Genomic DNA, 19,344 nt, shown 5'->3' on the forward strand with positions numbered 1-19,344 from the left:
AGGAGGCGACAGATGATAAGATAAATTCGCCCAGAGTGAGGCGAAGGCACTTGTGATATCATGCCTGCAACATACCGCCGGTGATTGGAAATCCAGCTTCCCTTTTCCCGATGACGGCGGGCGCAGCAAGTCCGAGTTGAAAATACCGATGCCCATTAACCCATCTTCCTCCAGCTGACTCAAATGCCAAGGACGGTTGAAGGGCTGAGAAGCAACCTCTTGGGGGGTTGAAGAATGGGGCTAGCTAATGCGCCCCGGACACACCACCCTCTTCAGCTGCATCGCGCACGCATCATGTGCCATGAGGCCGGCAGTCGTCGTTTACATACGGCATTAGCCAGACTATTTGTTATCCGGTGTCGGCGGCGGTGCGGATCGCGAAATTGACGTCGGCGGTACCCTTTGCGCCGTGACGTCCGAGGTGGTTGCGTGGTGGTGATGGAGTTTAATTATTTTTGTCATTAACTAAATGGTTACGCCATAAAGTAAAAGTTATGCCATAAAGTAAAAATTATGCCATAAAGTAAAGGTTATGCTACTTATCAATTCCTATGATGTTTATCTTCAAGTGGACGGCAATGGCAAAGCCCGTCTATCCTCTACGTCTGGGTATCAAAATATCCGCCCGTTGTCTGGTCCAATTTTCGTCCTCAACGCCGCTGAAACCTCCCATGTCATTTTATGCAAACTCTTCGTCCAGCCCATACTCCGCATCCATGTCAGGATTGTCGTCGTCTTCAAACCCGCCCTCGAATTCACCCCCGCCTCCTCCAAACTCCTCTCCTTCTTCGTTGTAGTGCTCCGTCTCGTCGTACTCCTCTTCCTCCTCCTCAGCGGGAGCGCCCACGTCATCGCCGGCGACACTATCGTCAGGCGCCTCATTCGCGTCGTCGGCTCCGAATGTGCTGCCTGCCATGCTTGTCTTGCGGCTGGTGGCCTCGGATCCAGGACCGCCGACATTGGGCATGTCGAAGATGTTGCGGATGGCGTCGTAGTTGATCCTCTTGGACCATGCTCGATCCTTGGCCACGTTGATGGCTGCCTCGGCGGCAGAGCTGGCAGGGCTTGTTTGTCCTTCGCCCATCCTGGCACGCTTGCGTCGCTTTCGGGTTTGCTTCGGCCGTTCCGCTTCGAGCTTCTTTCTAAACACCTTCTCCTGGTGCTTGCGGAGCCACTCCTTGTTCTGATTCACCCAAATCATCTCCTTGATTTGTGCTTCCTCTGGTGACAGCAGACAGTTGATGACCTCGAGATCGTCGGCAAACTCATCCTCCGTAACATCCGCTGACATGGAAATCTCCTTCTGGGGCCGCTGCTGTAGAGCCCAAACGGTGTGAATCTGCGCACGCTGTTCGGCGGTCGAGTAGGCCATGGCGTGCTCGTACGTCAGCGGATCGTTGAAGATTTCCTCAATGACACCCTCCAACTCCTGTTCGTCTTGCTCCCACTCCTCGTTGATGGGTAACTGGGGCTTGTCCGACTTGTTTCCTTTCCCACGCTGTCCGGATGATTCCTGCGCGGCATCTTCGTCCAAGGCGTCGCCAAACTCTTCCACGAGGGTGTCCAGTGTTTCCACGTTGTTCTCTTCTCCCTCTCCCTCTTCCGTGTTTGCATGAAGCTTGTTGACCAGGGAAGGATTTTCGGCAATCTGTGATGGCAGAGGCGGGATGATGAATCCATCTTCGTCACGGCGGTACTCCACGGCGGGGGCTTTGGTGAGATCGGCACCTCCTCGAGGTTGTGCGTTAGCTCTGGACCTTGACGCGTCGCCTTCAGGCTCATCATCATCTCCAGCCACTGGCCTTTTCCGCTTCCGGGATTTGCTCTCGGCCATCTGCTTGTACTCTTCCGACTGCTTGTAAAACGAAGGCGGGTCGTGTGAGCTCTCCAGGAAGTCCTGCTTCAGAAAGTCTTCAACCGACATGCGACTAGATTCGGTGAATTTGAACTCCTGCAGGCGAGTCTGGATGGTGTGATTGGTGACCTTGACAATGTAAACCACTTCGCGGACGGTTCTTCGAAAGTTGTGCATTCGTGCCGCCATGAGCAAGCAGGCGCCACAGATGCCCGAGGGGCGACGGCCCATAACCATCCAATCTCGGCTCATCCGCTTGACAAGTCGAACAGCATCCTCGGCGACCTTTGCCGTCTCTTGGTGAAACTCCATCTTTGTTGCAAATCGCCAAATCAGATCCTCGGGGTACACGGGGATCAAGCCATCGTTGCCAATGGGAACCACCTCGTTCAGTTTCTTGAAAATGCGACCGAGTTTGAAGACGTTGAGCTGGACCAAATCAGCCAGATCGATTAGCATGACCTTGCAAGGCGGTTCCGCTCGACACGCAGCGTAGAGGCACACGGCAGCCACACTGGTCAGCGTACGGCCCTGAATAAAATTGGCACTGGAAGCCAGCTTGAAGACCTGGGTTCCGGCAGTCACCAAGCTGTCGCTGACGTTGAGCTGCTGAGCATAACCCTGCATCAAGCTCTTTGCCTCTCGAATGCTCTTTTCCCGGTCGTCGGACCCTCCCACTCTCCTGAAGGCCGGGCCCATGCTGCGGACACCGGCTTGGTCGGCACCAATGTACGATCCCTGCACCATGGCGGCACCCGAAGACGTCTCGCCGAATTGCACCTCGGCGACAATGTTGCTGTCATCAGCGATACGACCGCAAGTCTGGCAGGTACCGTCGACGACATTGGGCTTCGGACACGCCTTGTTGGGGCATTGCGGGCGGGACGGGTGGGCGAGCGAGGCATTCCGGTTGACAGCTGCTCGGGAGTTCTGGGCGTGGGTGGCAGCGGCGGCTCGACGCTCTTCGCGCTCTCGCATGGCGCGGACGGGATTGGGCTTTGCAAATCGAGGCTTCGCAACGGGACGCTGGCCGCTGGGGCCCGTCTTGGGCGGGGTGAGGAACGAAGACATGGCGAGTGAGTGAAGGTCAAGCGAGGGTTGATTGGATGCTCGAGCAACGTAAAGTAAAGAAAGCTGGAAAAGTCGATGGCATTCGGCGGCGGAGTGTCGTGGGCGGTTTTGCTGATCTAGCACTAAATTCTCTCTCTCCTCCCCCCAGACCGTCGGACGGCCAGCTCAAACCGGGTAGCAAGTTATGGCGCAAACGAAGGCGAAGCAGATAAAAAAACGGCCGGTTGGTGAGCCCGCGCAGGCGATGTAAGTGGACACAGGCTGGACGCGTCTGAGCAAGGGCGAGATATTGGTCGAGGAAAATCGAGAGCCGTGGCCGTGGCGGGGTTTTTTGTGGTGGTGGCCGGAGGGCCGTGGTCGAGTGGGGAAGTGCAATGTCTCGCTTAGCCTGCACAACCAGTCTGAGTCATGTGGTGAGAAGTCTAGGCAGCGAAGGTTCGAATACCGGCCGGTGATGATTTTCGTTGATGGGTTGTGGTATGAGGTGTCGGCGTATTGACGTATCTGGGGACAATGCCAGTACCTTGAGATATGCAAAAATTCCAGAAAGGCTTTTTCCCATGATGAAGCAAAAGGAACCTGGTTGTCCGCACTTCACTTCCTCGAGTGGTTGGTGACGAGCTGCCAGCCTCCGAGGTTTATCCAGCACCGCCCTTCTCCGGGCCTTTGCCGCTCCGACGGAGGAGCTGAAGACGGAGCAGCTCTCCACTCTGGATGGCTGCTCTTGGAGTCTCCCTGTACTTGTACCCGTTGCTTGCCAGAGCTGAATAAATGCCCACGGTTGTCACTTCGCATGCGTCATTGTATCCTCCTTGTACCTCTGCACGACGCCTCCCCCGTACAATCGTAAACAACCCCCAATATGAGCTTCACATTCACAGGCATCCCATCCACGTGCACGCCCGCACCCCTCATCCGCACGCCATCGTGAAGTTCTGCACCGCCCGGCTCGTCGGGCCCGTCTCCCGCCACGCCCGCATCGCAAATACGTCGCAGATTCTTCGGACGTGCCCTCCCCATCCCTTGTGGCGGCGCCCTTTCGTCGAAGACGGCGTTCCACGAAAGAATGCTGCTCTGTCTTGCTAGGTAATTGGACGCTGCTGGGACGGACTGGGCCGAGTCACGACAGGAGGCGGCCAATTATGTCAGCTGCGTCCCCCGCGTTGTTATGAGGGATTGATTCCTCAGTTTCCTCTTAAACATACCTAAGGTAACTAAACGGCAACTTTCTGCTCCTATCAACTTCGTTTCACTCATTCACCTACTCCTTCACCTGCTGCACCGATCATATCCTCGCCATGGCTTCGATATTCAGCCTCTCCGCTAGTCCTAGCACTGACATCTGGAAGAAGCCTCCCTCCACGAACGTCTTCAAAGGTACAGCCCATCGCCTCATTCACCATCAACCTCACCTCACCTGTCAACTAACCATTCACTTCTAGCACCCTCCCGCCCACACTCCTCCGGCCCCGTCAGCACCTTCGCTTCCGCGGCCATCACCTTCACCACCACCTACACGCACCAGTATGACCAGGCGGGCATGCTGCTGACCATCACCAACCCCGCCGACCCCGCGGCCCCGCGCAAGTGGATCAAGGCGGGCATCGAGTACTACAACGGCATCCCGCGCCTCTCCGTCGTCTGCTGCGACTCCTGGGCTGACTGGAGCGTCGCCCAAGTCACGTCCGGCGCCGACGAAATCATCGCCGGCACGAAGAGCGTCACCATCAACGTGGTCAGGGAGGACGATGAGCATGGTAGCTCCTGGTGGGTCTACCATGTCGATGGCGACAAGAAGACGCCGCTGAGGGAGATTTGCTGGGTGTTGGGAGATAACGGGGGCGAGGGGTTGGACGTGAAGGTGAGTGCCTTGGTGGCCCGGCCTGGAAAGGTTGCCACGGATGAGTTAGAGGCCAACTTCAGTGACTTTGACGTTGAATGGAAGTAGTCAGTTATAGCGATCCCCTAGATCCACAACTTCAAATGCCAAATCACAACACAACATCACATCACATGCGCAGAAACTGAAACAACTTGAGGTGGCCGAATTTCTCATTACCTCGACCCTGACGGAGCTCACGCCAGGGAGGATCGCGCTGCGACCCTTAACTATCTAGGTATCAATCATCAAGATCGTAACATCATTTTCGGCGAAACCATCGCCCCCGAGACCATGCAGAGTCCATATCGCATCTCCGATTCATGCTTCCTCCCAGCTATACAAAGGAAAAGAGTATAAACGATTGTCAAATGTCATGAGATGTGAATGTTTTGTTTTTTGGTGTTTTTGCAAGGCGGCAAACCCTGCGGTGGAGGCTCACGCTAGTCCAGCCTGTGGACCGCGCGCGACGATGACCTCTCACCACTTGGGCGCCTCCTGATGGGTTCCGAATGGAGAGTTTCTTTTTTTGCCGTCCCAGTGGTCTATGCATTGAAAAACGCCAACCGTTCCGTGAAAGCAAATTCAAACAGGCGATTCCATCCGGTAAAACTGTTTCTGAGATGGGCAAAATTTCGGTTGATCAATCTTGGCCCGATTGCGCGCGAGTAACAGACAAACTGTCTAATCCATTTTTTCCCGGCTTCTGTCGTTTGTATAATGCAAAGCAAGATCCAGTGCCCTGTAAATAAACGCCAGAGTGGAAAAGAAAAGGTCCCAGTAACGCCGTGTAAGTAGGGTATCAATGCGGAGCTGTATAATGACGAGGCAGAACTGGTAACGCCAAGACTCACAAAAAAACACAACAAATGGAGCGGAGGACGACGGCTCGTATGCGGCGGATTAGATCCTCTCAGCTCATGTACTCATCAAATTTCGGTCGGCCAACCTCTTGAGAAGTGGAGAAAGTGCAAGCAACAAGCTCCCGAATGGGACGTCAATCTGATGAGGGGAGCGTGAAAAGCAAACCAACGCCGGCTAAAGTCCAAAGTTCCCATGGTGTCGCTTTTTTTTGTGCTTTTGTTTTGTGGTATGGTGTTTTCGTTCAGTGCTCATCCTCCAGCGAATGATCTTCCCTGATCTTTGTACGCGTTTCTGGAGGCCTGAGAGTAGTTCCGTGCAGCGGTCCAGCCTTCAGACGGTTCTCGGCGTGCGAGCGTTGCTCACGTCGATGACGTCGTCGAGGTGGTTGCACATGGCTACGAACAGGTCGAAGAACAGCTTGCTGCCACCCGCCTCCATCTCAGCCTGCATGGTCCCGCTCCGCTTGAACGTCTTGCGGCAGCGGATGATCAGGGCGAGGTAGTGAGCGCGCAGGCGGCTGTCAGTGTCTGGGGTGTGAGCGTAGGCGTACTGCGCGGACCGCAGGATGGTGGCAACGTCGATGCCGGCCTGCAGCCCCTGCTTGCGCAGGGACAGACGCTTGAGCTCCTCGAGGCCGTATCGGTCCGCGGCGCAGTAGATGACTGTGTCGCGGAGGATGGCGGCGTTGACGCTGGACAGGAAGACGGTGGCCTCGGAGCCGGCGGCGACACCGGTGCCTGCGCGGCCACCTCCGTTTTCGGGGTTGGGGGAGGTTTGAGGTGTCCGTCCCTGGTCCTCGAGCTCCCAGGAGTTGCGGGAGCGGTTGTGCAACAGGCGGGGGTAGTAGTCCCCCTTGTACAGGTACTCGAGGATGGCGGAGAAGACCTCGGGTTCTTCGTCGGGGAGGGAGATTCTCCTGCTCTGCGCATCGTGGTAGCCGGTCCGCAAGGCGGCCTCGAAGAAGGGCGACTGGCGGAGGACATCCTCGTGCGCTGCAAAGAGCCGGCCGTCGCGGCCCACGGTCAGAGTGACGATGGGTGAGGGCGAGGCCGTGGCGGCGGGGGGCGCTGCGGGGGCGGGAGCCGACTTTTTAGCCTTGGGGATAGGTTTGGTCGAGTCCTGCTCTGTGAGCGACCGTTGCAGTTTCGAAAGCTTCGTGGGATCCCGTACGGAGCCCAACTTCTTGAGTCTTGCGGCCTTGTCGACGCGGCTCTGCGTCTGGTCCTGAGACCGGAACGAGCGCTTGAACATGGCGGCGGTTGTTTTTGTTTTTGGCGGGGTAGCAGTGATAAGACTTGGAAGTAGGGTTCGCACAACTAGAGAGTGTATTCGTGCGGGATTCGAGAGGGGAGTGTAGTCCGAGAGAGTGAAGGACAACCGAGTCGAGGTAGCAGGTCGGTTGCGGGTGGTTTATATAGGTATTCTCGGAGGGGGGTGGGCTCCCAACTTGATAACTTGGCTAGAGAGCGACGAAAAGAGCGAAGAGAGGAAAGAAGCGGGAAAGAGGGGGAGGGGGAGGGGGGGGGGGGGCGGAAAGAGAGTGAGGGTGAGAGAGCGACGCACAAAAGATTGACAAGGGGTCCGGGCGGAAGAAGATGCCTCTGGCAAGACAAGATCCTCGTGATAGCTTTGCGACCCTTTTTTTGGTTGTGTGTGGGGGGGAGAAGAAGAGAAGGCCGGAGTCGTCAGCGAGGAGGCGTGTGGGATATTTGTACGGCCTCAGCACCCACCTTTGCGCGCTTCCCAGGGCTCCCATTCGCTACGGCCGAGTCCCCAGCCATTCACAATTGAAGATGGAGGCGATCTGACAACAGGCACCCCCCCGGACAGCCCTGCGAAACCAGGCCGTGCTGGGACGCCTTGTTCGCCCAGTGCGTCGTAGCGCCGCCGGCTTATTCGTACGTGGTAGGTACCGTTAACAGAGCCATCACCGTAACAAACACCCCCGGACCACCAAGACACTCACGGCGACTGCACCACCACCACGGCACCACGTCACTTAGGTGAATCGGGTACCTTAATTTAGGCCCAGTACAAGCCGCGGGGCTCATCCGGGCGATGGGTACCTGACCGTTAAACACTCCCCCGCCGGCTCTTGGCCAAGCAGAGGCTAGCGACAGCACACGCCCGTCTTCGTCGTCCCCTCCGGCCTCAGTCTTCCGTGCAGCGCGACTGATACACGCTCAATACAAGCACTTGACGCAGGCGATGCGCTGTCCCATCTTCCATCTCTTCCATCTTCTTCCATTTCCCTTCTCCTCTTCGCACCCATTCGTCGCACGTGAGCATCTGGCCATGCGTCAATTCGCCCACCGCCCAACCCCGACGCGGTAAATGAGACGAGGGGTAACTCAAGGTAGTCTTCTCCTCTTCTCCTCACTGTTCCTGCGGCCAACGCACCGAAATGCCTCCTCCTCCCGCCGCCAGATAGATGCCCAATGCCGTGCCCCTCCTCCCCGGCGTCCGGCACCGCACAGCGCACACCATCCCGTCCAGCCCAGTCCTTGCTCGGCCGGCCCGTTCCCACTTGTTCCTATTTGCTCCGCCCGTCGGGATCCCGTCGGTGTCTTGCCGTCTCCTCTCGTCTGCCTGCCGTTCGGATCCTATCTAGCCGCCTCGCCGGAACCCAACGTCCGGCCCTCGCCTTAGATTGGCCTTGACCTTGAAATGGTCCAAGTGACAAGTCGGACATTCAACCGCCACTTCACCCCCTCTTGATACTTGCACGTCACTGGTCCATGGCCTCACTCCAGCAGCCACTGAAATCACCGACATGTCGTGTCACTCCTCTCACCGGTTACATGCCCAATCTCGACTCCCCCCTTCTTGACCTTCCCCCTCCCTCCCCTCCTCCCTCCCCCCCTCACAACACCGCCCAGTCGTCCCATTTGCATCTCTCAGCTGCCATCTCAGCTGCGATGGCCTGATTGGCCCACTCCACCTGGTCCGGCTGCCTCCCAGATAGGTACCTAGATGAGACACATCTAAGCCCAAGATAGTGTTGACGCAACCTGCCTACCCCAAAAACACGGGGAATCGCTACGCCGTGGTACCTACGTATTCCACCACAATGCCGTCTCAAGCCTGTACCTTAATTGCTCCCGAGACACTGTCTACGAATGATCGACTGCTTCACGGACGCTAAGGCACAACAGGCACAACAGGCACAACAGCACAACAGGCACCCATGCGCCTTTGAGTAGCCGAACGAACCATCTCGACACTTGCATGCCATGAGAGCCTTCCAGAACCCCTCCGCCATCTAGAAGTGGAGTAAAGCCAGCGGAACTCGTGCTAAATGTAGCATCATCGAGATGCCATCGGCGGAACATCCGATTTTAGCGACAGATCCAACTTGATTGGGCCCCCGTGGATCTAGACTCCAAGAACCACAATCATCTACGCTTGGTGCAGGCGGTGTAGAGCCCCGACCATCGACCCCTCGGCAACTCCCCATGACCGCAATCACCTTCGCGTCGCGTTCGTAACATCTGCACGTAAAAGACTCAATTCAGGGGCCAGTTTCAAATTGAATTCAACCAATTCATCAACCGCAGCGCGTGTTCTAGGTCAAGTGATCCATCCCTATGCCCGAAAGAGCCTAAACCCGTGCCCACAGCAACCCAACTCCCTCAGCTTCCGGCCTCTGTCTTCACCGCACTCGACAACGCATTCTTGTTCAGGGGAATGAAACAAACAAGGAATTCGTTCATGTCAATGACGTCGGGTTCAATCATCCAGGGCCTCCTCGGCGGCGGCGACTGCGCGCGCCTCCGCCAGCGATCGGGTGAGGCCCTCGCGAATGCCGACGAATCCTTGCATCAGAGTGTACACTATCCGGGCATTAGCTCCTCATCAAGACCAACCTCGGTATTCACTTACTCATGGGCGCCAAGAGAACAAACCCAATGCAGTAGGCGGTCACGGCCTCTTGGGAGCCAACTTCGTCCTCATCGAGCCAGAAGAATGGGTACCAGTCTGTGACGATCTTGCCAATGGCAGCCCAACCCAGATAAAGACCAGAGAGGAAGAGAAGCCCGAGGATGTGAGAGCCGATTGCCTAATCGCTGTCAGTATCAGTTGTCGTCGGGTCTATTGGTGCCTTACGATGGGGCGCTTGATGCTGTTGAGCCAAAACACCTCAGTTGCCATGATCGCCGATGTGATTCCATACAGAGCCACGATTACAAATGCGTTGAACCACCCCTCACCAAACAGGTCGCTGACTGTAAAAGCGGTCAGCGAATGAGACGAGTACGGCCATAAAATAACTTACATGGCGCGTCAGGAACCGGTATCGAGGTCTCGGCCCAGTATAGTTCATCGTCCTCGGCGACAACCGTCCAGTCGAACAACTCGGGTGTAGCTGAGTCACCACTGTCACGTTGACGAGTAATGAGCCAGTAGATGGTTGAATTCATGAAGCATGCAACGACAGTGGCGGTGTAGAACATGGTGAAGTAGAACTGTTTCCGAAGGCTAGCCATGTTGCGGGGAAGGGACATGGCCGCAACAATCCATGACTCGATGCCGCCCACACAGTCTTCTCGATGAGGGTAGTACAGGTGGGTGAAGGTCCAGGACTGGTTGGAGAAGGATGGTTAGTGATGCCAAGGTGGAGGTTCAGGTGCGTTGAGACTCACAAAGGTGATGAGATGGTACAGGAACACCATGATGAAGCTGACGATGGAAAAGTCGAAAAAGTGTCGCCAGTTGGTGAGTTCCGACTCTTCGCTGAGCTTGTAGTGGGTGACCATGACGCCGGTGGCCACGATGAAGGCGAGAACAATGCCTCGAAGGATGACGAGGATGTTTTGGGGGATGAAACGCCATGGCGAATGGCAGGCTCGCAAGAAAGCAGGCTGTCGAAGAGATACCATCAGTAACGCAACACACAGGAGGTTGACCAGGACAGAGGCTCACATGGTCCTGCAAGATGTTTGGCCCGGGAAGGCCCCCGATGGCCGTGAGAAGTGGAGCTGTGTCCATTGAAGCAAAGGCTCAAGAATGAGGAGTAAAGGATGATCAAGTCCACAGCGAGGGGACAACAATAAGTGATGATGAAGCCAGAGGGGAGGGGAGGGCGATGAGACCCAGCAGAAGATGGAGCGAGCTGGTTGGGACAAGCGACGATGGTGGAGGAGGAAGACGAAGGGCGTTTTGGTGGGAGAATGAGGAGGCTCCTGTTGTGAATGGGCTGGAGCACCGTGGTACAAGTGGAAGCACCTACCATTCTTTTGAGGCGGAGGAAGGCAGGTGTTGAGACGTTGGTTCAGAGACGGCCATGTTTTCGAGGCAGGAACAGCCACCACCTCTGCGATTCACACATCCAAATCAGGGCTTGAGTATCGGCCTTGGCTGGATTGATGTTGCTCGGTTTGAATACAGAGGCCAGTGGCCCGAAAAGGCAGAAGAAAATGGCGAATATTAATTGCATCATCCCAAATAATTATCCTACACGCGCCCATTAACATTAGACTCGAAACGTGACTCTTAGTCCTTCTTCTTGATGCTGGCACCGCCCTCCCGCATCATTCCCTCACACCCAGTAATCTTCCCCGCCATCTGCTCGACCCTGCCATAGCCCTGTTCGGGGTGTTGGCTTCGCTGCTCGCCAACCTTCTTCAGCGCCGCGAGTCCTGCCGCCTTGTCTTGCTCGCCCGAGGCTTTCCAGGCGGGGGAGTTGGTTAGAACGCCGACGGTGGCCTAGAGCAGAGAAGGGGAAGTCAGAATGGGTCCTGCATCAAATGCGCAACGGATGCTGAGCGACACTTACCTCTGCGGCGCCCTTCACATACTGGTAGTGGCTTCCGATGAGACCTGGCTGCGAGGTGCTCTGCGGTTGCTCTGGGCTGTTGTTGCTGTTGTTGTTGTTGTTGTTGTTGTCCGCCATGATGACAAGGTATATTGTAGCTTGTAAGTGTGCCGAGGTGTGGGCAAGTATCAAGTCAACTGTAGATGAATCTAAAAGGACTGAATATTGGAGAATCACCGGCAGCTCTCTGTCTTTAAATACGCCCACTACAAGCTTTCCGTCCTGTGTCAATCGAGCGATGACATCGATCTCGTGCTTGTCTTGCGTTCATGACATCACTGATTGAATGTGGCTGCCCCTCCACACGTTCCCCAAGACGATCCCTAGCACAGTTGCAGCAAGTGTGGTGGGGCCCCCGCGACAAGCCACAGCGCCGATGGGAGCCACAATGGCAAGCCACAAAGCACTTGCATGCATGTGCTCCGATGCCTCAATTGAACACCTACACGCTTGGCCCGTGCGCTCTCCAGAGCCACCATGTCCAGATCTCAACCTCCATCCGCGCCTGCGACCCAGCATCACCACCAAGCTCGAGCTTGTTGATTTCCGCCTCCACGATCCCACCGCAACACCCGCCACCATGCTCTCCAGCCTCGGGAACCCGCGGCAGGCGGCTGCGCAGCTCATGAACTTTGCGCTCATCCTGTCGACCGCCTTTATGGTACGCGCTCGTCCCCTTTCCTTCCCGGGAGCTCACAGCTGACTTGGTCTTTGCAGATGTGGAAGGGCCTCTCTGTCATCACCGATTCGCCATCCCCGATCGTCGTCGTCCTTTCCGGCTCTATGGAGCCTGCATTCCAGCGCGGCGACCTTCTCTTTCTGTGGAACCGAAACTTATTGAGCGAGACGCAAGTGGGTGAGGTGGTAGTCTACGAGGTGCGAGACAAGGACATCCCGATTGTCCACCGAGTTGTTCGCAAGTTTGGCAGCGGGTCAGAATCCCCGGGTCCTGGAAATTGGCGGAGAGACAACGCTAACATGCCGCGGGCACTACAGAGAGAAGGCGAAGCTCCTGACCAAGGGAGACAACAACCTTTCCGACGACACGGAACTGTACGCCAAGGGGCAGGACTACCTGGTGCGCAAGGACATCATCGGCAGTGTTGTGGGGTTCATGCCGTTTGTTGGGTATGTGACGATTCTCCTGTCGGAGCACCCCTGGCTGAAGACGGCGATGCTGGGAATCATGGGTCTCTTGGTGGTGTTGCAGCGGGAATAGATGTGGAGGGAATTGGGCGTCAGGGGACAAAAGACAGCGAGCGAGCGATGTGGAGGACAGAATCATATACCATAACCACGGAATCTGGATTTGATACCCACCCATGACCCGGCACCTGATGTCGAAGTTGCTACTGAAAGCTTTCGGGACCGAAGTTCGGACGAGTCCCCGCGATTCTGGTGGCACGTACAAGCTAGCCGCTGACCCGGCTAGGACGATGCGAGGCAACGCAAGGGAGGGCAATGGACCGCGAGTCTAGGACCATCGTCAACGCCGGCCAGTCGAGAAGGAGAAAGCGCTTCCAGAGAGGCGCCGGCGCGGTGGGCCTATTTTTTTTCATTCGATGCCGATCATTGCCGAAAATATGATAAACTGTCATTTCCCTTGCCAGTCCACGGTTGACCTAACTGGGGCGAGATTTTACATCGTCCAGTGTTGGTCATCGACACCAGGTTTGACTCGTGTGAACGGGACAGATGGTTAGGTCTGAGTTGTGCCGAAAACGACGGATGCAAGCTGTTGCTTCGGGTGGTGGAGGCCTGTTCAGGGTTGACTCACCTCGTATCCTCTGATACTACTGCTAACCAAGGTGAGAAATACAACTTCTACGTGGCAACACTTGTGAGATGGTTCTCCCGAGTGTAGACGTGTTCTGCCTATTCACTATACGATCGCGGCAATGTGTCTGCAACATTCAGACTCGTACTCACTGTCACCCGGTCCACAAGGCTGGCCATTCTCCCATCTTTATTCAACACCATCCCCTGCCGCCTCGCTCACCATCCAATCCTCTGTCTCGCTGCGCCCGGTGCATTCCCGGAACAGCAGTGTCCGGACCGGGGGTTTTGCTACAGGGGCACGCTACAGGGCGCTACAGGGGACTACACGGCGCCGCTACCACTGCGATTCACCAATCGACGCCTACGGCTAACACGCTTCCGCCCTAGCAGCTGCGGGAAAAAACCCCGTCCTGGCCTGGGCGTGAATCCTTTGGGTCCCTTTTCATGGGGTTGCCACTTCGCCTGCGACGAGCCCAGGCAGAGCCCAGCCCTGCGGCGGCCGTCGCTTAAGTTAATTAGCAGCAGAATTCGGACGGGGAACATGGCAACACTTGGTGGCATAAAATCAATTTCCCTTCCCTTCTTCTTCTTTTTCTGCAGGAAAGGGACATCACTCGTTATTCTGCCTCTCCTCATTCCTCTCGTTTTTGCTTTGTTCTCCGTCTTGGTCTTAGAAAAGTGTTTGGATACTCGCCATCATTTTCGCAACTTCAGCAGAGATTCACGATCGCTTTCGCAACTCAACCCACACCGCAGTTCACATTTCAGCCCACCACAACACAAAGGGAGAAGCAACTCAACCTCAGTCTGATCGGCCAGACTGTACTTTTTCGACATTCATCCTCTCAGACAGAGGCGTCTCTTGCCTATCATGGTGCCTGAACAGTCGTCCCAGGCCTTCAACCGCGACTCCAACGCCGTGTCGATGGACACAACCACGACGACATCCTCTCCTCTTCCCCCGCCGCCCACGCAGCAACCGCCGCAGCAACAAATCCCCAGCACCCAGCCGCAGCAGCCTCAGATGCAGGGCCAGTTCCAGCCCGCCTACTTCCAGCAGTATCCCGGCTCCTACGGCCAGCCCTTCCAGTCCTACAACGCCCAGACGCTGCCCCAGGGCCAGTTCCAGCCGGCGACGGCCGCGCAGATTCAGCAGTATCAGCAGTTCCAGCAGCAGCAACAGCAACAGCAGCCTGCGTACGTCGCCAACGCCGTCAAGGCCTGGGTGTTGACCAGGATCGCCCTCCATGCGGCCGACATCATCTGCTGTATCGTGGCCATTGGCATCAGCTTCAGCGTCGGCACCTTCAGCGAGACGGGCTACGTCTTCACGCTCTGCACGCCCATCGTACGTCCCTTCACCACTCGGGGGTTGGAAATACTAACGCAGCCAGTTCTTCCTCGCCCTCATCTGGGATCTCGCCGAAATCATCACCTGGTTCTGCCGCAAGCGCAAGGCAGGCATCCACCCGGGCGCCCACGTCGGTGTCTCGCTGATCATCTGGCTCGGCGCCGCCATCGTCGGCGGCATCCAGTCCGCCTTTGTCGCCTACGTCGTCAACGACAGCAGTGACTGCTGGGACTACGAATCGCAGTCGTACGAGTCCTGCTCCAGCTCCAACTCTTACGACGGCCGGGCCGGCCTCTTCACCGCCGTGGCCGTCTTCTCGTGCCTCGTGTGGCTCATCCACTTCACCCTGTTCGTCAACGGCTGCATCGAGACCGCTCGCCGCAACCGCTCCCGCCGCGTCGTCACCGTCGTTGCGCCGCCCTACTGGGGCCCCATGGCCCAGGGCTGGCAGCCAATGCCGCAGTGCCGCAGCCCAACATTCCTCTTCAGAACAGAAGCCCGGCGGAGCAGCAGCCGACCGGCAACGGCAAGCAGCCAGAGCAGCCGATTGTGAACGACAAGCAGGGAGAGTCCAGCACTCAGCCTGCCAACCCGGCCATCACCGAGTACTACACCCCATCAGGACGATGAGAAAGTCTCAGGTTGAAAGGGATGGAGTAAATGGTCTGATTTAGAGCGTCAATCGTTTGATAATACACCGAAAGTTGATAATTGTAATGTTGGAAAGGGGCGAAATGGCCGATATCCCATAGAACGCGCATAGATGCCCTGCTTCGAATCTGAAGATACGGATCAACAATCACAAATACCCATGATCCAACCGCAATTTCAAGACATTGAACAGAGTGAATTATAGAACCCAGCACTAAATCCCGACAAACATTACACGAATGGGTATACTCCAAGCCTTTCCTGAACGAATCGCACAAAAGACAACCGAACCCCTGCCTATCCACCAAGCCAAAGTCTATCGCAATGGAAACCAGAACCAGAACCAACCCGATGGGAGTCGCACGCAGTAGCCGTAAACATCACAAGTCCTACTCGCGTTCCTCGTGCTCCTCCCACCGCCGCGTCCCCAGCTTGCGCATCTTCTTGGGACTCCCATTGCTCGCGGCGCTGGCCGAACGGGCGCTCTCGCCGCTAACGCGCATCCGCTCCAGCTTGCGGCCCAGGTTCGAGACGCCGTCGGCAGCGGCGCCCTTGGATCCGGACTGCGGCGCAAAGTCGTCGCGCTCCTCGAGGGGGCGACGCTTGGTTGGGCTGCGGGACGCCAGCTCGCGCTTGAGGATGCCGTTCTCGCGGCGCAGGCGTTCGACTTCGTCCTCGAGGTCCTCAATCAGAACATTCTCCTTGTCGTAGTCGACGTCATCGTCGCCCGGGGCCAGACCGCGCTCCAGGACCTCGACCTTGCGGTCCCAGTGCTCGTCATTGCGCTCCTGCTCGAGAGCCATTGACGCCTTCCAGCGTGCCAGCTCCAGAGCGAGGCGCTGCTCGAACTCCATGGCGCAGTCATCGCGGATGGCCATCTCGAGGTCTAGCATCTTGTCTTCCATGGTCAGAAGATGCGCCTCAGCGGAGACCCGTGCGTCCGTCTGGTGGTCCACCTCAGCGCGTAGTTGATCGACCTCATCACTAAGGCGGGCGATTTCCAGCGCAGCAATCTCCATGGTAGCACGCTCATCAGAGCTCATGGGCGGGGTGTAGTTCCTATACGAGCCCGATCCTGCCGGCGCAAACGGCCGAGGATGCTGGTGGCTGGGGCTGGGCGACCGGTTGTTGGCCATGACGGGAGGATGCGCGAGGATCGTTTTGGTGATGGAAGGAATGCGCGGCACAGTAACTTCGCGTGCCAGAGCACTATATCGCAGGATCTGTGAGGTAGCGTTGAAGTCGCCTCGAGGGTCAGCCGTGACAATCATGACACCTTTCTGGGGGTTATGACGGGGGGCATGAGGGTTCGTCGCGGCGGACGAGGACGGGAATGAGTTGGAGAAGAGGAGTTCCGTAAGCTTGCATTGCCGGTAAGGCACAACATTGGGCTGTGACATGTTAGTTCAGTGTCCACTGCGTCATGTTGAGCCATGTTGCTTACCTTGGTGGAAGTGCCAACTTCGCTCTGCGTCTGGAGACATTGGCCCAGATACATCAGACTCTCGTTGATCTTGCCGGCCTCGGCGAGCGTAGCACCCTGCGTCTTGGCGTCTCGTGCTCGCTCACTGCCCGCAAGATCAACAATGGTGAACCTGCTGCCTTCCCAAGGACCGCCTCTCCTGCTTCGGGTGCGCTTCTTGACCTCAAAGCAGAAGAAACCGTGACTTCGGCTGGAGACACTGTTGCTGCCGGTTCCCGTCACTCTTCGTTCCTGCAGTCCGGCCTCAATCACCATGAGAGCTTCGCTGTATGTGCTACAGACCACCTTGCGCAACCCAGCCACAACCTTCCGGTCGGGCGAGAGCTCGGTGGACTTGAAGAGAAGAGGCCGGCGGCGAAGTTCCTTGGTCGCACCCGACTTGGAGGGCGGGGTCAGGAGGTCGTAGATGCGGTCGTTGTGCACCTCATACATGGAGATGACAACAGCATACTCAGCTGACGGGTCGCACGAGACGTTGATGCCGCTGACGTCGGGCAGTTGGGGGAGTGCCGATGTGCGCTGCGGCTGGCGTCGAGGTGGAGGAGACAGAACGCTGTGGTCGCCCTTTATATAATCTTTAGCAATATTCTTGACACGGCTTGCGGTGGTGAGGGACATGAAGCTCCTTGGCTTGGCCCGCTTGGGCGTCGCAGGGCAGTTCATGGTGCTCGCAGACGGCTTGAGATTCCCCAGCGGCAGTCTCTCGCAGTCGGTAGAACGATACTATCGCTCCTCGAAACGGAGAGTCTCCTCGGTGTCGTTGACAAGCCGGACACTTTTCAGACTTGTCACTGATTCCCGGGGAAATGCGCCAGGGATTGTCCCGAGCAGCGTCGACACTTGACGGGCGGCGCTAGGTGAGTTGATGGAGGAGAGGGTTGGTTGTCGGGGTCGTACAATCATGGGGGTTCCGGCGCGAGAGCCGGCGCGGGAAGCTCCCAAGTGCTCGCCGGCATCGAAGAACTGAGACGCGAGCGTCAGGGGCGATTCGGAGGCGTCGCATGCCTGGAGGGATTCTTGGGCGGCGTAGAGCGAGTGCATATCGAGCATGTTTTCGCCAATGGAGCGGAAGACGACGTCGACGGCGAGCTGTGTCAAGCCGCGCTGGTTCTTGGATCCCAGGATCGTGTGTGTCTACGCTTGATCAGCATCCCGTCGTGTACCGTCTCGGGGCAAAGTTTACCTTTCCTGAGCCAGTAACGCCCAGAGTGGCTACGACGGCATCAGTACCCTCGCCGCCTTGGGGCGCCAGCACACCCTCGACGAGCGAGGCAATCTCCAAGCTGTGGAAAACGTCGAGCTGCGAGGCATCCTCCTGGAAGACCTGGGTGAAGGCAAACTTCTCGATGGCGCGCCGCCGGTCGGTAGGCGGGTTCAGGGTGATGTGCGTCGGGTGCGAGTCCGTCTCGGGGGTCTCAACGTCAAGAATGCGCTCGGGGTTGGCGTTGCCATGCGGCGGTGGTCGCAGGCGGAGGTAGACCTCGAAGAGGTTGTGGGAGGTCTTGCGCGACGCGTCCATTGTGAATGGACAGGCCAACAGTTACTTTTTTGACAAACGAGACTGAGTTTGAGGTTGAAGATAGGGTCGCAGGCGTGATGATGGAGTAGGAACGGAGCTGGCTAGGTTCATGGACAGATCATTGGCGGTCACTAACAATGCGGGTTGCACATTTCAGGACCGTCGCTGTTTACGGAGCCTGGGTGATACATGCTGCTGGCCGGGCAACCTGCGGCCAGGTACGATAAGATAAGATCCAGCGAGCTTAAGCGCTTTTGACGCGCGGGATAGCGCACAGACCTCTTTTCGTGCAGGGTACGTACCGCCGACCCATTCGAGGCGCGGAGCTCCAGAAGCACATCAGAAGCCACTCGCCTCAGCCATCATCCATGCGAGCAATTTACACCAAAAGCCCAGGGGTCGAGGAACCCAGTCGAGCTTGTCGAGGCTCCGCCTGGAACGTGACCTGCAACGACAGCTCCTTCGGTGGTGTCACTGGCACGGTTCCATCGTAAGGTTTTCGGCCGATTGAATGCAGCCTCGGGCGCCGGCAAGGGTGAGGAGACGCCGCCTATTGCGCAGATCCCATCCGTCTCGGGTTTTCTTCTTCATCCGATGCTGCTCTGCGATGCACGCCCCCGTCATCTTACTTGAATTCGGCGACGCCTCACGTGTGCAAGCGAGGGCTGGACTGGAGTTAAGGTTGAGTGGCGGAAACCGCCAGGCAGGAATGGGCAGACTTTATACAGAGTTTACAATGCCGGTAGAGTCATAGGATGATGCTTTGGACAAGTTGGAGGGTGGGCGGCCGTGACAGCTAATTCCCCAGCCAATCGGGTTGGATGGTTGCGCAGTCTGACTGCTTGATGGGGAGATGAGATCTTTGGGCTTGACTCACAGATGTCACCACGGCAGAGGCAGCAGCAAAGCAAGAGTCATCATGAAACCATCATGATAAAAGCCGAGTACAAGGTGGACACAACAGGCAGCCTCTACTACTACGACGTAGCACATCTCAATGGCATTGTTGTCCTTGTTGCCTCTCGTTACGTAGTCCTGTGCTAATGCGGAGACATTGATTGGCAGATCAACTCCAAC

At 57.0% G+C, this 19,344-nt stretch overlaps 9 protein-coding genes across 9 annotated transcripts; 4 read left to right on the top strand and 5 right to left on the bottom strand.

Moving 5' to 3' along the window:
- Positions 1–432: 432 nt before the first annotated feature.
- Positions 433–2,628, bottom strand: BGZ61DRAFT_458295 (RNA polymerase III transcription initiation factor B complex component). Its single transcript, XM_046246739.1, has one exon. The coding sequence runs from the start codon at positions 2,600–2,602 to the stop codon at positions 680–682; it is 1,923 nt and encodes a 640-aa protein (XP_046100057.1). The 5' UTR covers positions 2,603–2,628; the 3' UTR covers positions 433–679.
- Positions 2,629–4,224: 1,596 nt separating this feature from the next.
- BGZ61DRAFT_536379 (uncharacterized protein) lies at positions 4,225–4,874 on the top strand (the record flags this gene model as incomplete). Its single annotated transcript, XM_046254386.1, has 2 exons — positions 4,225–4,303; positions 4,369–4,874. 2 exons carry the CDS (start codon positions 4,225–4,227, stop codon positions 4,872–4,874), a joined length of 585 nt encoding a protein of 194 aa, XP_046100058.1.
- A 1,125-nt stretch (positions 4,875–5,999) lies between these two features.
- BGZ61DRAFT_536380 (uncharacterized protein) lies at positions 6,000–6,920 on the bottom strand (the record flags this gene model as incomplete). Its single annotated transcript, XM_046254387.1, has 1 exon — positions 6,000–6,920. The coding sequence occupies one exon, from the start codon at positions 6,918–6,920 to the stop codon at positions 6,000–6,002; it is 921 nt and encodes a 306-aa protein (XP_046100059.1).
- Positions 6,921–8,105: 1,185 nt separating this feature from the next.
- On the top strand, positions 8,106–8,490 carry BGZ61DRAFT_458303 (uncharacterized protein; the record flags this gene model as incomplete). Its single annotated transcript, XM_046246740.1, has 1 exon — positions 8,106–8,490. A coding segment is annotated over one exon (224 nt), but the record flags the coding sequence as incomplete, so codon positions are not given.
- Positions 8,491–9,398: 908 nt separating this feature from the next.
- On the bottom strand, positions 9,399–10,658 carry BGZ61DRAFT_361294 (uncharacterized protein; the record flags this gene model as incomplete). The annotated part of the gene is made up of 6 exons (XM_046241256.1): positions 9,399–9,502; positions 9,552–9,729; positions 9,777–9,940; positions 10,048–10,252; positions 10,313–10,531; positions 10,593–10,658. 6 exons carry the CDS (start codon positions 10,656–10,658, stop codon positions 9,399–9,401), a joined length of 936 nt encoding a protein of 311 aa, XP_046100061.1.
- A 401-nt stretch (positions 10,659–11,059) lies between these two features.
- BGZ61DRAFT_508593 (uncharacterized protein) lies at positions 11,060–11,945 on the bottom strand. Its single transcript, XM_046251961.1, has 2 exons — positions 11,446–11,945; positions 11,060–11,375 (listed from the first exon to the last, which is right to left on the bottom strand). Exons 1-2 carry the CDS (start codon positions 11,560–11,562, stop codon positions 11,163–11,165), a joined length of 330 nt encoding a protein of 109 aa, XP_046100062.1. The 5' UTR covers positions 11,563–11,945; the 3' UTR covers positions 11,060–11,162.
- A 119-nt stretch (positions 11,946–12,064) lies between these two features.
- BGZ61DRAFT_497039 (signal peptidase complex catalytic subunit SEC11) lies at positions 12,065–12,703 on the top strand (the record flags this gene model as incomplete). The annotated part of the gene is made up of 3 exons (XM_046251089.1): positions 12,065–12,145; positions 12,202–12,416; positions 12,481–12,703. The coding sequence occupies 3 exons, from the start codon at positions 12,065–12,067 to the stop codon at positions 12,701–12,703; spliced, it is 519 nt and encodes a 172-aa protein (XP_046100063.1).
- Positions 12,704–14,134: 1,431 nt separating this feature from the next.
- Positions 14,135–15,167, top strand: BGZ61DRAFT_536384 (uncharacterized protein; the record flags this gene model as incomplete). Its single annotated transcript, XM_046254388.1, has 2 exons — positions 14,135–14,611; positions 14,658–15,167. The coding sequence occupies 2 exons, from the start codon at positions 14,135–14,137 to the stop codon at positions 15,165–15,167; spliced, it is 987 nt and encodes a 328-aa protein (XP_046100064.1).
- A 487-nt stretch (positions 15,168–15,654) lies between these two features.
- Positions 15,655–18,267, bottom strand: BGZ61DRAFT_482058 (P-loop containing nucleoside triphosphate hydrolase protein; the record flags this gene model as incomplete). The annotated part of the gene is made up of 4 exons (XM_046249361.1): positions 15,655–16,656; positions 16,710–17,426; positions 17,646–17,882; positions 17,932–18,267. The coding sequence occupies 4 exons, from the start codon at positions 18,265–18,267 to the stop codon at positions 15,655–15,657; spliced, it is 2,292 nt and encodes a 763-aa protein (XP_046100065.1).
- Positions 18,268–19,344: the final 1,077 nt, after the last annotated feature.

Source organism: Ilyonectria robusta (assembly GCF_021365365.1).
Source record: "Ilyonectria robusta strain PMI_751 chromosome Unknown BGZ61scaffold_20, whole genome shotgun sequence".
In the NCBI taxonomy this organism is placed as follows: Eukaryota; Fungi; Ascomycota; class Sordariomycetes; order Hypocreales; family Nectriaceae; genus Ilyonectria; species Ilyonectria robusta.

Excerpts from the sequence above, each read along its gene's own strand:
- BGZ61DRAFT_458295 (XM_046246739.1), bottom strand. The coding sequence starts at position 2,602 with ATGGTGCAGGGATCGTACATTGGTGCCGACCAAGCCGGTGTCCGCAGC.
- BGZ61DRAFT_508593 (XM_046251961.1), bottom strand. The coding sequence starts at position 11,562 with ATGGCGGACAACAACAACAACAACAACAACAGCAACAACAGCCCAGAG. Across the intron at positions 11,376-11,445 it reads ATGTGAAGGGCGCCGCAGAG|GCCACCGTCGGCGTTCTAAC; the intron begins GTAAGTGTCGCT and ends TCTCTGCTCTAG.